The sequence below is a fragment of the Phalacrocorax aristotelis genome, chromosome 15, assembly GCF_949628215.1.
Source record: "Phalacrocorax aristotelis chromosome 15, bGulAri2.1, whole genome shotgun sequence".
Classification (NCBI taxonomy): domain Eukaryota; kingdom Metazoa; phylum Chordata; class Aves; order Suliformes; family Phalacrocoracidae; genus Phalacrocorax; species Phalacrocorax aristotelis.
In genome coordinates this window covers 9,238,499-9,254,310 of record NC_134290.1, presented here as the reverse complement: position 1 = coordinate 9,254,310, position 15,812 = coordinate 9,238,499, and the positions used below count along the sequence as shown (strand labels likewise).

Genomic DNA, 15,812 nt, shown 5'->3' with positions numbered 1-15,812 from the left:
TCCTCTTCTGAAGAGAGAAAAAGAGGGCAGCAGCAGGCTGTCGAGTGCTTCTGCATAGGCTGTCTACAATAAGGCCCCATCCAGACTGAAAGGAGTTGTGCTCCTCCATAGGCAATGCCTCATGCATTTAACCTGCTCAGATACAATCTTGTCTTGTAACAATGCCTATATAATCTACTACAAAAAGTTAAATAGTTTCCAGTACTTTTAAGTACCGAAGTATTAGCTCCAACATCCTACCTTTCTCACCCTTTTTTTTTTTAATCTCTCCCCCTCTACCAAAGCTTGCAAATATCAAATTAACACACACACAAAAAGAAAATAAACTGCATTCAGCATTCATCAGTTGTGCTCCATGCTGCAAATCTCCTAATTTTAGGAAACTCTTACTTCAAAATAAGCGTGGCAAACTAAACACTACTTCTGACTTCAAGTTTTTCTGACATCTTAACTAGTTTCCTTAGAGTTTGGCCCAAAAGACAACTTAATTAATGTAAAGACCTTAGAGAAAAAAATGTCTTTATTATTAACCAGGTTTTTTGCACTGGATTATGTGCCTATTGGCCCAGACCGCTAAATAACATCTACACAATGTTTCTTTCATGTTTCAAGAATTGAAAATAACTGTACAAGGTTAAAGTACAAAAGTACACAAGACAGTGGACACGAAATATCCATGTATGAGTTTATCCCATCTGCTGCTTGGTTTGAAAAGTAGAACTTTAACTAAAAAATACTGTCCTCCTATAGTTCTGTCAAGTTTAATGGAAGTGGGTATAACCTGATTACAACACTAACACCAGTATCACTGATCTGATATTTACAAAAAAATTGTATTTTTCAATAAATTAAAGTCAATGCAACACCCATGCAAGCTAGAATGCTAGCTTTTTGGTGAACAAGGACCCAACATTTGAACGAGAACCTTCCACAGTCCCAAACTTTAAAACTGCCTTTTTCCTTTTTTTTTTTTTCAAACTGTATCCATTCCTCGCATTGAAGATGTAAACCCCAAGCCCATTCCTCTTTGCGTATGAGTCTGTGATCTTGCCATTTCGTACTGTGCATCTAGATTTCTGAAAACCTCTTCCTGTTGTTTCAGTGTTTTGTAACTCTCTTCATCAACTGAACTACAGCCAGCTTCATCCTCACTCTAGAAACCAGACAGAAGAAAACAAACATTAGCTGTGTAGGAAGTGGTGTTTTCATACACTACCAGTGTCCTAAATGTAACAATTTTGATTTGTTGTTTTCAAAACCTAGTAAGAATTCAAGCATTTGGGTTTATTGCTGGAACATTTTAGGGCAGCTTTCCTCTCACTGTCAAGAACATGCAGAGGCCATCATCCAGTTCCTTTTTCTGACTCATTCAAATAAATGTCCCCAATTAACTTACCTATACAGAGTAGTACTGTTCATCGGATTATGAATATTGGTTACAGTTACCACTGTTGTTACAATCAAACAGCTGCCTTGCTAGCCAGAAACATAATGAAATTCTAGAATCTGAACTGAATTCAGATTTAGATGTTACTTGTGAACGTTGGTAAGAAATACTTAGAAGTTCTTAACTACACCAGGTAGTATCGGGTTACCTTAACCAGTAAAGAAATTAAGTTACACTTCAAAATACAAAAAGAAGTCACTGTCCTACAACAGATAATAAATATAATTACACATTCGTAACTCCTTACCTTAATGCCCATCAGTTTTCTGAATTTGACGTTTTGGTCCTTGTTTCCGAAATTTAGTTTTTCCCATATTTCTGCAGACTGTGATTTATCCTGCTCAAGTTAAAAAAAAAAAAGAGATTATCACCATTTCACATTTCTGTTATTATCATAATACAGTGGCAAGCAAAAGTTTCTTGTTCCCTCCCTTCTGCCTCCCATCGATGCCATGTGCCAATTTCAGTTTCTCAGATCTTACAAAACAGTCTGAAAAGCTGAGTGAGCTTGTTACATAACAGACATGTGATGATAATCAATCTAATGTAACAAACACTCCTCCATACTAGTACAGTGGTGAAAGACAATTTTTCCACAGTATCAGCATGCCAGAGATTTTCTGAAACAGCAACTGCCACAGGAGCCTTTATTTGGTGGTCTAAGCTTTGTTATTGCAAGAACATTTATTTGACACAGCATAGAAGTCTGAAGGTTTGTTTGTATTTACAACTTTTGTTAGTGTTAGTAATGCATCACTCCGGAAAAGTTACTAGTGGCAAGGTTTGCAGACTTGTTTTTGAAGTCTGGAATTGACAGGATACAACAATCAAATGAGAAATCTCAGTCAGAAAGGAGTGGTCAGTTACAGTTTCCATAGCTTAGCCATCACTTTTCAGTAAAAGGAGACCATCTGTATTTGGTATTTAGTTGCAAGTTGTAGACAAACTGACAAAAGTAACATTAAGATCCAATTACACCTCTTATGTTTTGTTTTATGACATTAGGGGCCTTCCTAAGTCTTGCGTCAAAAGCATTTGTCATTGAAGGGCTAGTTGTCTTAGTCCTTTCACTCCCGGAGTGTTACCTTGGGCTGCTGTTAACAAGGAAACTTTGTAACAGGTATAAAAGTAATTTTGCTGGAAAAAACATTAATAAGCATCCTTAAACTGTCTGAGTGCAAGATGTTTCCAAACAAATTTTATGGAAGTAAGAAAAGACAACATTACCCCTTCCTTTTTGCCTTGCCAAAGCATCTTCCGCTTTTTCTCTTGCTCAGCAAATTTCATTGGATTCACTGCTGCTGGGTTATAATAGCTGGGTACAGCTATTCCAGTCTCTGCTAGTGCTTTTGCTTGTAGTGCTGCCATTTGAGCTGCCATTGCTATTTGAGGAGTTACTTGTGTTCCCGATGCCAGAAGAGCAGCAACATTAATAACAGAACCTCCTGTGGCTGCAGCCGCTGCAGAAGAAAGGTAACCTGCTATCAGACAGTAAGTCAGATTTTTTTTTTTTTGTGGGTGCGGGGGAGGAAAGGAAGGGAAGGAAGGGAGACAGGGAAAACCACCCACTCCAAGGAAAACACCCCAAAAAAACCCAACCCCCCAAAAGCCCAACAAACTTGGGCTAAACTAACAAACTACTTAACAAACAGAAATAAAACAAAAACCCCAAACACTTCCCTTCATCAGAAATAAGTTGAAAATGAATAACAAATGCATGATCAAATACATGTTCCTTAATTTACAAATAACAAATCTCCAGTAGTTGTAAGTAAACCAGAACTGAAAGTGAAACTAACATATCTTCATGCTTCTGCATAGCCCTAAGCTGGTAACAGCTTTCAAACTCTTGCTCAATGATACATAAAGGAAGGGTCCAATGACCATCACAAAATCATTTTTGTGTATACTCAGTAAGTGATACGAAATCCTGACTGGTTCTGTTGGGGTTTTATGTTTGCAGGCTTTTTTGTTTTGATTTTGTTTTTTCAAACATTTACTAGTTCTAGTTGTCATTCTTATACATGGAGCAAGTTAACAAAGACAGAACACCTGCACATCTGTTGTGCTGAGTGTTACAGTTCTGTCCATAAACCTACACTATCTTCCATTGAAATTTCATTTAGGAATTAATGCGATATGTATGCATGGACTACCTGCTGCCATTTCCTGTTGCTTCTGTTTTTCAACCATTTCCTTCTCTCTCTGTTCTTGCAGCTTCTTTGCTCTTTCCAGTCTAGAAGTAAGTGCATGAGAATAAAAATATTTAGACGTGCAAGAAATCAACAGCAGCAGCTTATAAGTGTCACATATCATTAAAGTTGTAACAATTTCTGACCTTCTGGCTAATGCTTCCTGTGCATCCATAGCTGTATTGCGTCCCCGAAAAGGTGGTGGACTCGGACTCCGGCTATGACTCCTGCTGAACCTTCGGGGCTTCTCAATTCTCTTCTTTCGCTCTCTGTAACCAAATAACAGAGTTGCTAAATCAATGAAGGTATATATATACCTTAACATTTCATAAAAGTATTTTGATCACAACTCAAAAATAGCTTAATGATTAATTCTGAGAGCTCTCAAGAACAGCTTTCACAGATACTATACTAGAACAGCATAACAGTCACACTTGCCTTGTAACAAGACAGCTAAAACTCAAGATTTCCAACTGCAAGATGTAGCAGAATGTGTAGTTCTGGGTATTCATTTACCTCTTATACTTGGTGTTTAAAACAAACAGATCTGCTCTAGAGATTTTCATTCTAAAACCTGAGAAGAAAAGACACTGTGCAACTTTTGGTAAAGTAGATTTCAGGAAAACTATAAAATGGATCAAGTTACAAGAATGCTTTAAAACCATAAGAGACCTCACAGCACTATAATTATTTTAAAAATCAGCATTTTGAAGAGGCCCGATTTAAAAACTGGAATAGTACTCAGGGAAATTATTAATTCTCTCTCCTCTGTATACTCTTCACTAAATGTGCTTTGGATGACTGTTTGAGGGAGGCTATCAACAAAATGGAGAGCTGGTTTAAACACTTGTGATGTATCTCAGGTTTGCTCTTGAGAAGGAGAGCACTGTGCAGGGAACTATGAAGCATGCATTATCTGGAGCCTGACAATCTGAAAAGAACCCAGTTAAATTATTTTTAAGCAGAGCACAAAAATATTCGGTTCAATACTCTTTTAGTAGCCTTCTCCCCACCTCTTCCCAAGTAGAAGTTGCTCTTATGACATATACATCTAGTCCCATCTAAGCAACAGCCACTCAAAATAGGCATATAAAGTACTAGAAGTATTTCTCTTTGCCAGGATCATTAATATCTCTAGATTCCAAGAGATAAGGGTTTATCCCCATTTAAGCCTCTGACACTTTTTTTTTTTTAACAGAGTCACAGATACTGAAAGTATCCAAAGCAGCCTAAATTACAGGAGACATCACTCACATTTTTCCCAGATTTGCCATAAACAGTAAACTGAGATGCACAAAGATGTTTCTGCAATTTTACACTTAAATATTATTACCAACCATCTGAGATATTAGCTAACTTGACACCAGCCACTTTAAAAGGCATTCAGATATTCTGTTTCTTCTGTTTGCAATTTGGGCAGCATCTACAAACATCATGAAACATAGACTAAAGTTACAAAAAGAGATCCTTGTTTACATGACAAATCTGGTAGAATACAAAGGAGGCAAGACTTATCTTTTCATAGAAGATGACAAGATGCAGATTCAGGCACTGGGAAGTGACAGATCTGCATTCCTGAGATAAGATGTAATGCATGTTTCAAAGATACCTTCATTTTTCCCATGCTGACTATTGTAGTTTGGTCTTGTCTTTGGTCTGATGCTTTATTGCACTGGTAAACATCAAGGAAATAAATATTTGAGCTTTTGTATTTAAGTATTTCAATTTGAAACAAGCAGATGGTGTCATGTTTTCCATCTAGCATTTAGTCAGAGCAACGCCACAGAAGAACTGCCAGGAGGGTCTACACGCTCACAGAACAAAGATTAGTTTAAATGCTAGTGAGGACAAGTCACTTGAAAATGTGAGCTTGAGATTATGCAAAGAACCATCAAGACAAGGTCAAGCTTTACTATTTACAAATGCTTCTGTCACTGCTTCTGTTAGCTGTAACACAACAAGTATTGCATTTCATGAATGAGGGAATTTGTTTCACGGTTGAGTTTTAACAGGGTAGGTTTCCACATGTTGTTTATCTGGCTTATGATGGGTTTTCCTTGAGGCTTGCCCCATAATTCTCTTTCCAAAGGCTTCACCTGAGCCCAGAACTTGATGAAGTGTTCTAGCTACTGTTAAAAAGACTTATGCCTCACTTATTTTCCTCCTCTAGGATTTGTAAGACAAAAATAGAACTTAAAAGAAATGGATTCTTCCAGTACGTCTATCCAACAAGTTATGTTTCTGGTTGAAGAAACTCCTAAGCTATAACTGTCCCTTACTTTTTCTTCCCACATCTGCTCTTCAGGTCATTTGAATTCCACTGCAGGAGCAAAACACTATTCTGGGATGTGAAGTTTTCAGTCATTAAACACAAAACGTTCAAAGCGACTTTTAAACAGTGCATGCACGTCATCTATACTAAGTGGAAATAATGGAGATCTGAAGCCTTACACATCATGCTGAAGGTGGCTTAAATACCATTAAATGCAAGTAACGTATACCAATTGAAGACCCAGCTCTACTCACCCCAATTCTATGTTTGGTAGAAAGGGCATGCCAAAATAAAATATGACACAAACCACGTAATTTAACTAGTTCTTCAGAAAGATAAGTCTTCTGAACAGTTTCACAAGTGGTGGTGTAGCATTATAGGAGTGCACTAGATTCTTAAGTCTCCAATGATCCACCGTAATGTTGAGTAGTCATAACCAACTTCTAAACCCTTTAAATATGCAATTTAAAATGCTCTAGTGAAAATACTGCTAAATGAACTGGAACATTGGCAACACTTTCTTGGAAGCTCTGAAAGGACACCAATTTGCATTCAAACTACTTGATTTAAACAAGTAGGAGGGAAAAAACACAACTGTAGTAGTCATTAAGTCATATTTCAGCTTACTTATTCAGAAAATCCTACAGGGCATTAAGAATGCAAATAGACTCAGAACTCTACACCAAAATACTGAATGATTCATCAGTACTGGAAAACATTAATTTCTATACAGCAGTGAAAACCTTAACTCTAATATATTCCAGGTAAGGCATGGATCTCAACTCTGTCAGACAGACCCAGAATAATCCAGTATGTGTCTAGCTAGGTCATTTCAGTCTGTGCTTCTAGAGTTTAAGGAAGAAATGGAAGCACACAAGATAGGGAGAAAAATTAACGATTGATATTCTCATGTAGAAATTGACAAAAAAAAAAAGAGTTGGTAATCACTAACACAGAAGAGTACATTCAGATCAGAAATAGTCCATCTGACTCAATTCACCTTAACACTATACTAACTGTGCTAATTTGCAGACAACACAAATTTTTAAATAAACTTTGTGGAACTGATCAGGATTAGCTTCTGATCAGTGTATCTGCTCTGACAGCCAGTGATTTCCAGTTAAACTTCCCTTTTATGAGATAAACACAAAGAGAAATACAGTAGTATTTTTGAAGTTATGCTTTGCCAACCACACTACACTTGTAATAACACATAGAAAGGTTAGCTGTATCTTTTACTTCAGGCTTTCTCACTTAAATATAATTTAAATCACCTATTTAAAATAGTAAATACAGTTGTGGTATAAGAAACCAAAAGACAGCCGGAACCACAGTAATCATTACTACTCAAAATATTAAATTATTTACTTCCCTTCTACTTTATCAGTCAGAAGTTCTAAAATGGTGGTTTTATAAGATACCCACGAAACGACTAGTTAAACATTTCTAATTGCTAACATCCAATCATGCTATGAAAAGCCAAGAATCAGACTCTTAAGCTAAGGCAAATGTTTAAGTCTATGCAAATCACCTAGTCCTTAACCCACTGTATCAACACAGCTGAGAAAGAGACATTTAGTTACACTGAATAGACATTAACTGGCAAACCTATCCTTCTACATATCAGCCTGCCACAGAACACTCAACCATACACCACCAAGTGTATATTGAAGTTAACACTTACCTGCTTCTACTCCTAGTTCTGCTTTTACTTCTACTTCTATGTCTGTGCCTAGATCTTGATCTAGAACGAGATCTTATGCGTCGTTTTCTCTCTCTGCTGCGAGATCGGGATTTTTTCCTATCACGACTTCTACTACGATGACGTCTGAAACACACGTCCCAAATTCTTACATATATTCTCATGTTTAAATTTAGCTTGTGCTTAAGGACTTACATACAGGTTCATCACCACAGGGAAAAATGCATCAGGCAGGGTGGGGAGACTGCAAACTACACACAGAAGAGTTCGTGCCTGTAACAGTTTAAGTTGTAAGACTAGGAGATGAAATGGGAAAGGAACCAAACACTACGACCAGACAAATGAGTTACACAGAGTTTATGTAAACCATCACACTCATCAGTATAGCTATTTTTAGTTCATTAAAGAGTACATCTCAAAACAAATACACAGCCAAACTAATCTGATGCAGGAATCTTAAATTCAAGGCAACAAAACTCTCCTCCTACCCATGGTGTTCCAATACCTTACGGAAGAGATGCCCAAATTTCAGCCTGTGAGTCACAGAGTACCTCAGTATTATCAGCTGAAGCTTGCTCCTTGCTTATCGTGTTTGCTACAGATCCCCCAGCTATGAGCAGAGCTGGCTGAGAAGTTCTCTTAGCAACCACGTTTTTGTCCTAAGCAATTCTCCTACCTTGTGTGCGCTAGGTGGCCTACTGTGCAAGGAGGCTTAGACAGCACTTTCTCTGGGTAAGTTCTTGATTTAGGAGGTAAAAGCCATGACATTACTAAAGTGTACTTTCTTTCCTGTCACTGACAACAGCGAACATTTAATACACTTTGTTTATACATTTTTGTACTCTGTATACTATTTATAGACATGAGACAGATCACCTATGTAACGCCTTAGAGATATTTTGTACTTTTACTCAGAACCAATCCTAAAAAAAAAACCAAAACCAAGTAGTAGCAAATCCACTACCCAATGAGAACTGAAACATGCAATATAATCTGATGCTTTAAATTAATACTCTTGATTTAGTTATATAATCCAGCTGTACTTCAGAAGCCTACACAAATTCCAAGCACTGCTTTTACAAACACACTTAAAGAATACTCATGTAAAACAGCTTACCTTTCACGAGACCTGGATCTTGAATGACTCCTCCCTCTTGATGATTTTCTCTCTTTGCGTTTGTGTCTATCCTCACCATTTTCAGATGAATTTAGGCTATCTCTTCCCTTATCAGAAGAATGTTCTTTGTCATTGTGGTCTTCAGATTTGTGCTTCTTTGAGGACTTCTCTTTGGATTCATGTCTTCTTGCCTGTTTTAAGAAGAAGTTGGTTCTTTCAGGAAAATAGTGCAACAAAGAGAGTTAGTATGGGTATCAGAAGATAAAAAATGATAAGTTGTGATGCAACATTAGTAACCTTAGGAGTGTGACTCAATCATGAGTGATGGCTATTTTACCTAATGCCACCAACTACCCAAAGTTGCAAATGTACGCTATAATTTTTCCCCATTTTCCCACCTCCCCACTGTCTAAAGGATTTCTAAAGCATCCATCAAAGGTATCTTTACAGTGTTTCTATATAAGAGTTCACAGCATTGTAGCATAAACTGTTGTTCTCAGTTACTGTCTCCATTCCAGACACATAATAAGTACCTATCTTTAAGTACCTGACAATTTATGAATATGCATATACACACACACTCACATTAGTAGTGAATATTTAATATTTGCCTAAGCCTACCATGTAGAAAGTTACTAAAATCCATACATAGTTCCAAAAGCAAAACAGTATGTCTGCAACTAAAACAATTTTCTATCCATCATTACATAATTTTTAGAGCAAAACTCTCCTCAGTCAGTAACTTCCAATAGTTTTTAAAAAGCAAAGTAGTAAGTTACATGGTTGACATCCCATTTTTAGTATTTAAAACTAACATGCATCACTGAGACCTCCCACAGTTGTTTTAAGTTAAAGATATGGTGCTCCACTATACCACCATTTCTTCTTTAAGAAGCAGTGCTTCTTAAACAAAGATTCCCTTTTTATAGCCGCAATGCCAAAAATACCTAGCAAGGTCAGGCCTGATTTTTGCCAGTGCTTTCCTTAGATACCCAGTCATGACATCACCACCTTTTCTTAACACATCCAGTTTATTTTGAAATCTTTCTAGCAGAAAAGCATAGCCCACTTGCCTTATATTTAAATAAAGTTTTGTTTCAAGTCACAATTTAAGCATGATACATTCAGTTTAAACTAAAACCCAATCCTTCAGAGTTTTTTTCACTTATCTGAATCTGTTAACTACTCATAAAACCTTTCCTATAATAATTCTCTCTCAAAAGAAGCAAGTCTAGAGAAGATGATGTAATTACCTTATACCCACTTATCCAAGCCTTTCTAACACCTATTAATATAAATCAATTTCTAAATATATTTTATTATAGTTCTTCAAGTACACAATAATGCCAGGTATTTTCCTGCTTTTACAGTATTTTATTCTTAACTCCTTGAGTAATCAGTTGTTACATAAAAACACACCTGAAGCTGTAAATCGATTTTAATTATGTATTTACATAAGCAGTTGTTCTGATATACATATTAAAAAGAACTACTGATATTCACTATTTAGTCTACAAAGAGTTTAATCTTGCAAATGAATGAAAACAGTAAATCTACTGTGGGACACTATTCCTCATCTGTTCACTCTGAAACTTCAAAATTGCTAAATAAATCGTGGAAGATCAGATCCAACAACATGGCAAAACAGTGGACATAATTTTCAGCAAGGACTTTTTTTTAAACATTAAAAAGTGATTTTTTCTTTTAAATTACGTCTTCCAGACACACACTTAGTAATAAACCACCATTATATCCCATAACGGATTTAAGATATTTTTAAGGGAAATATGAGTTTGAATGACTAATAGTTACCTTATCATGAAGTAGGCTTATAATTTTGCTATCTGAGTCTGCAGCGTCTTCAGTTCAGTCTCTTCGCGCATTAGCACGCTGAGTATGATTTATTATAGAAATGTTATCATGTGAGCTAAACAATATATTCAATTTCACAAAAACTCTCCTAGATTATTTTTCTTTTCCTCTTTTTTTTTCCTTTTTTAAACAGAGCTTCCATTGGAATGGGGACGAACAAGTTCCTGACCCAGGTTAAAAGTTAAAGTGTCCCTCATCTGACCCAGCCTGCTATTGCCCCGCATGGCTTAAGCTTCTGTGCGACTATTTCGATGCTCCTGGTTTGCTCGTTTCATCTCTTCTCTGGTGCATAAGCCAGTTATTTTAATGGTATTATTGATGCTGTCTCTTCTCACTCCCCTATATATATATATATATATATCTCTATACACACACACAGATACTTATTTTAAAAAAGAGACAGCCCTCTGAAATTTTTACTGCTACTGTCATGTTTCCAGCTGACTCAGCTTGTCTGTCAAGCTATGACAGTCTTTACAATTAAAGGATGCAATAAACAGAGCTCAGTCAGGTGGGGAATTATTTTTAATATACTTAAGTAGACAGGTATGTATCACTGAAAGTCCTGAACATTGGCCAGGAATAAAGCTACCCAAGGCTTTTGGCTAATGGAAGCTCTGTAAAAGTCATCAAGAACACCATTCTACTTCTCCACATGAATTCTTTCTTTTGGCTGTTTCCACAAAAAAAAAAAAAAGAAATTAAGTTACTAGTTTCTGAAAACATTTTTCTATAAAACTATTACCTTGTCAACATGATGGCTGCAATCATGCTTCACTACGAAAGGATCTCCATATCCATTTTTAAGCTTAAAGTTTCCAATTTTTTTTTGTACTTACCATAAAGTCATTTATATAGGTTTACACATATGTGCATTACTACAAGATACTTTTAAAGATGTATTGTACAATTACCTAAGCACTACAAAGTGTTAATTACCTCTTTGCTTCTGCTCCGGCTTCTGTGTTTTCTTCCTTCAGTATCTGCAGAAGAAAACATTTATTGTTATTCATCAAGTTAAAGATGAAATCAGCTGGCTATAATCTTTCCAGTTCCTTTCAGTTATTCCACACCCCCACCCCCAAAAATCAAGAATAGAGATTTAGAAAACAAACAGCACTATTTGTGTATTTACTGCAGAAAGTAAACTCTAGTGTTATTCCCAGTTCTTTTTCTGCATTTATTTAAGCTCTGACAGTGAAAAACTAGTCCATGTCATACTCCAGCCACATTCTTCAGCCAGGTAATTTTATTTTTGCTACAACCACACAAAGTATTCCAGTCCAAGCATATCTAATTAAAATGAAGACAAAGTAGTATGGTTTTCTGTTTGGTATTGTCCCCAGCCCACCCCATCCCCGAACACTGACAATGCCTTTTTCCTTCGCACTTCTATCAGTACAACTGAAAATTATTAGTAACTTCATTTTTTTCCCAATTCTAACAAGTTACTTCTAATAAGTCTGTATATTTTTTCCAAAACAGCTTTAAAGAGATTTCAGTTCTACAAGCATACATCAGAACATTACTAAGCAACTCTGCTTATATGAAGACCATACCTGACTTCCGTCTTCTTTCCCTTGACCGTGAGCGTGATCTTGAATAATGATGCTTTGATGTTCTGGGAGAACTAGAGGCATCTGATTGTTCCTTTTTCTTCTCTCTCTCTGGAGAGGATTTTTCTGGGGCTACTCCATCTCGTTCTGTATCACTACCCTACACATGAACACACAATATTTAAAACCCAAAAACTTAGGACTGAAAAACAAGAAAAACTTAGTGCTTCCTCTGAAGACACACTTAAAATTATTTTCTGTAAAGACAATCCCATCCCATTGTTAGTTAGGCAGCGGCTTGATAGACTTGCAGTGGACTGTGTAACTCCATACAGATTGATTTTTCCAAGACTCTAATAAAGAGAACTAATACATAGTAACACTTTGCTCTGCCATTACATTAGACTGCACTCTGCTTTTTCCAACAGCTTTTGAGAATATCAGTAAGACTAAACTCTAATCCACAGTTTTCTCTCAATAGTATTGTTTCTAGGTCAATTACCTTTTAACATTTACATGACCAAGATTACTTAAGGTCAACGCTGTCCCAGATCTAAGTCACCTCACAAGTTATGGCATTACTGAGGCGTAGCACAAAATCCCCACAGTATTTTGAAGTACTGAATGAACTTTGAAGAGAAATGAAGTATATTGTATTACTGTCAGACAGCTAACATCTGAATAAGTAAAAACCTCAAACAGGTTATCTCTGCAAAAACGTGTTTTTGTATGAGAGTACATACAGGTCACATCCGCCTGCCTCAACAATTTCTGTATCACTTTTTTCTTAGATGACAAAACCCAAGGTGTTCCCTCCATTCCTTCTAAACCTTGACCTAGGAAGACTGAACCCAGAAACTTGTGTAGTACAGTCAAGACTGCTTTGTGATTCAGTGCTGGGAGAAGTAAACGTGTACAATCGGTATACAATGCAATGAAAGGACCAGAATGGAAAAAGTATAGACTGGCAAGGTGAATGTGCTTTCATTAATGCCTTCACAGATTCCTTGGTCTCTCTTGTTCTGATCACGTAAGTGGGAAACCTTCTGAATATTGTGTGGCTTCAGAAGATTTCACTAAGGTCATAATTTGGCCCAGAAAAGCTATTCATGAAGCAGAGGACTTGAACTTGCTTGTTTTTTTTTTTTTTACCAGCTGCAGTTTTATTTGCAAACTGAACAAGACATGACCTCTCAAATGCTGATTTATATTACTTTGAAAACAAAGCAGCTAGTTTTTCTGAACCATAACAGATATTACAGACTGTCATTAATATATTGTGTATTAACGATAGACTTTCTTCATAACATGCTACAGGTAAATCTTTGATTTTTCAGCTACTACTGTTAATTTGCATCTGTACAAAGACGCATCTATAGTAAAATCTCTTTTTTAAGCGAAATAAAGCAGCTGTTCACTTCTCCATTCACGTGATGTAACTCTATCTAGTTCAAAACACACCAGCATATGGACAACAGCACTGACCACTTAAGGTTGCATCTGCAGCAGTTTTAACTAAAGTCTCAGTAACACTTCTGAATACTACTGACACCCCACCCACCATCCTGAAAACTTTAGGACATCACATAAAGAGTAGGAACTAAGTACCCTATTTGTGATCTTAGCCATCACAATCCTTGGCATTCCACATCTATCATCTGCTTATATACACCTTACCCCCCTTCTACATCTCAGGTTTCCAAGAGACCCATCTAGAATTTGTTTCAAAGGAACTTTGAGATTTCTATAAACTTACATTTCAAAGTTACTTTAGAAGGACAAGGAGAATTCCAGCTCACAGTTTAAGTTAACTGGGTTTTAAACCCAGTATCCCACTGAAATTGAGCCCATCGCCACGTTTCCCAGGCTACCAGTCTCATTATTTACACACATTGCTGCTCATTAATGCTTTTGTGCACTGCACCTTAGAGAAATCTTTCAGCTCTACAAAAACACAGACAGTGAAAAAGGCTGACAGGCTTCACTGAGATTATTCTCAGTTCTTAGACTGGCCACAGGTTCATGGTTTCCTTGAACAAATCCTTCACCTTCAACTACAGAGGAACCTCCAAAGTAGTGCCTATAATCTAGGTGCAAAACTAGAAGTCCCCAATTATTCAAGTCCTTTTAACAGAAAAATATATCTTATTCTTAACAGGTTAAGTTATATAAATCAAAAAAGCATCATTAAAAAAAATTCATTTTCTCCAGTTCATGGTCCTCTTGTTCTGTTTCACCATTGGCCAAACTTTCAAGAACTTTAAATACCAGATTGAACACCAGAGTACTTAAAGTCAACTTCGAAGAATTTTATCACTTTCGAGACCAGTCTTTTGTGGTTTTTTTTCCTTTTTTTGCACTCAAGACTATTTAATAACTTTTCAAAAAAATTAACCACAACGTGTTTGATAACTATTCTCATTGGTTCTTAAACTCAATTATGAGACGATCACCTTTATGTTACCAGGCCAGACAAATTTTAAAAGAGAATAAAACTAAACTGTTAGGCAGTGTATGAACATAAAGAACAGTTATAACTGCGACAGAAACGTTTCCTATGGATATTAACCGTAAAAACAGCAGAATGGGGACTAGTAATTAATCACTCAGGGCAAGAAGACGCTGAAGATAGCATGCCTATGACCAAACACACACAAAAAATGATAGGACAGGGAAAGCTATACGAACGAAAACTGAGCATGGCCCAATCACCAAATCGATCCCTTCCCTCCTCCCCTCCCAGGGAACCTGTGCCCCACAGTCCCTCTTGAGAAACGCCTGCTCCTGTAGCCACAATACTTCTGTCCTCAGCCAGGAAACGATAGGGCCTCGGTCACAAGGCCCCTTTACTTCTCTCCAAGTCCAGAGAAATGAAACAGAAACTTCTGGAAACAGGGAGCGAAGTAATGGTTGAAAAGCGGCCACCCCCTCCCCGAGGCCCATCATGGCGCCGGTAAGCAAAGGAGCGGCAGACGCCATTTTGTCTCTCCGCGCACACGGCTTGCCGACCCAGCCCTCCCCATCTCGTACGCTCTTCCCTCCCGGCCCGCGGCAGCCCCCTTCCCAATTCGCCTCCCTCCAAAAAATCCCGGCACCGGACACCACTCACCGCCATGACCGAGCGCCCGGGACGTCGGTCCCCCTCAACAACTCCTCGCAAGAGGCTCAACCTCCCTCAACAGCCACCGCCGTGGCGCTCGCGAACCCAGGGAACACACCCCACCCTCCCTCTCCCTTCAGGCGCCCGGATGTAGCTATGGGGCGGGGGAAGGCGGTGGAGGGCGAGGGAGCCGCGGTGCATTCTGGGGTCGGAGGAGGATTAAGCAGTGTCTTAGCAACAGCACTGTTCGCGTTTGGGGAGATTTTGGCCCGCGCTGCGACCCGTAGCGGGAGCTCAGAGCTCCCGCCAATTTGAAAGCCTGAGGCGGCTGGAGGAGTGTGGTGGGGGTTTGTCACTGGCCTCTGCGGCCGCGGTGAGGGGATGGGAGGGTGGGTCGGTCGCGGTCTCTCTGGGCAGGGCCGTCCGCTGCGTGGTGGGGACGGCTCTCCGGTGCTGAGTTTCGTTCAGCTTCGGTCGTGAAACCTGTCCTCGCCAAGCTGAGTTCTGTCGGGCCCGCTGGCGACATCAGTTGGGAGCCACATTGCTCTTGCAAC

The 15,812-nt window shown here is 38.1% G+C and overlaps 2 protein-coding genes across 5 annotated transcripts in view; one reads left to right on the top strand and one right to left on the bottom strand.

Moving 5' to 3' along the window:
• Positions 1–502: 502 nt before the first annotated feature.
• RSRC2 (arginine and serine rich coiled-coil 2) lies at positions 503–15,407 on the bottom strand. 2 transcript variants are annotated; one of them, XM_075110705.1, is made up of 11 exons: positions 15,268–15,386; positions 12,162–12,318; positions 11,542–11,585; positions 10,543–10,620; positions 8,731–8,943; positions 7,596–7,739; positions 3,786–3,908; positions 3,604–3,683; positions 2,675–2,907; positions 1,695–1,784; positions 503–1,153 (listed from the first exon to the last, which is right to left on the bottom strand). In XM_075110705.1, the coding sequence occupies exons 4-11, from the start codon at positions 10,548–10,550 to the stop codon at positions 974–976; spliced, it is 1,071 nt and encodes a 356-aa protein (XP_074966806.1). In that variant the 5' UTR covers positions 10,551–10,620; positions 11,542–11,585; positions 12,162–12,318; positions 15,268–15,386; the 3' UTR covers positions 503–973. The 2 variants fall into 2 exon arrangements, with proteins under 2 accessions (XP_074966806.1, XP_074966805.1); XM_075110704.1 differs by lacking the exon at positions 10,543–10,620 and having other exon boundaries at positions 8,731–8,921; positions 15,268–15,407.
• KNTC1 (kinetochore associated 1) overlaps positions 15,018–15,812 on the top strand; it is a 42,223-nt gene continuing 41,428 nt past the window's right edge. For all 3 annotated transcript variants that reach the window (XM_075110685.1, XM_075110684.1, XM_075110686.1), the window contains exon 1: positions 15,018–15,111. In XM_075110685.1, the coding sequence (XP_074966786.1) occupies positions 15,103–15,111 (9 nt within the window). In that variant the 5' untranslated portion in view covers positions 15,018–15,102. The remainder of the gene's footprint in view (positions 15,112–15,812) is intronic.

Excerpts from the sequence above, each read along its gene's own strand:
- RSRC2 (XM_075110704.1), bottom strand. Across the intron at positions 3,684-3,785 it reads CAGGAAGCATTAGCCAGAAG|ACTGGAAAGAGCAAAGAAGC; the intron begins GTCAGAAATTGT and ends ACTTACTTCTAG. Across the intron at positions 1,154-1,694 it reads GAAAACTGATGGGCATTAAG|AGTGAGGATGAAGCTGGCTG; the intron begins GTAAGGAGTTAC and ends TCTGGTTTCTAG.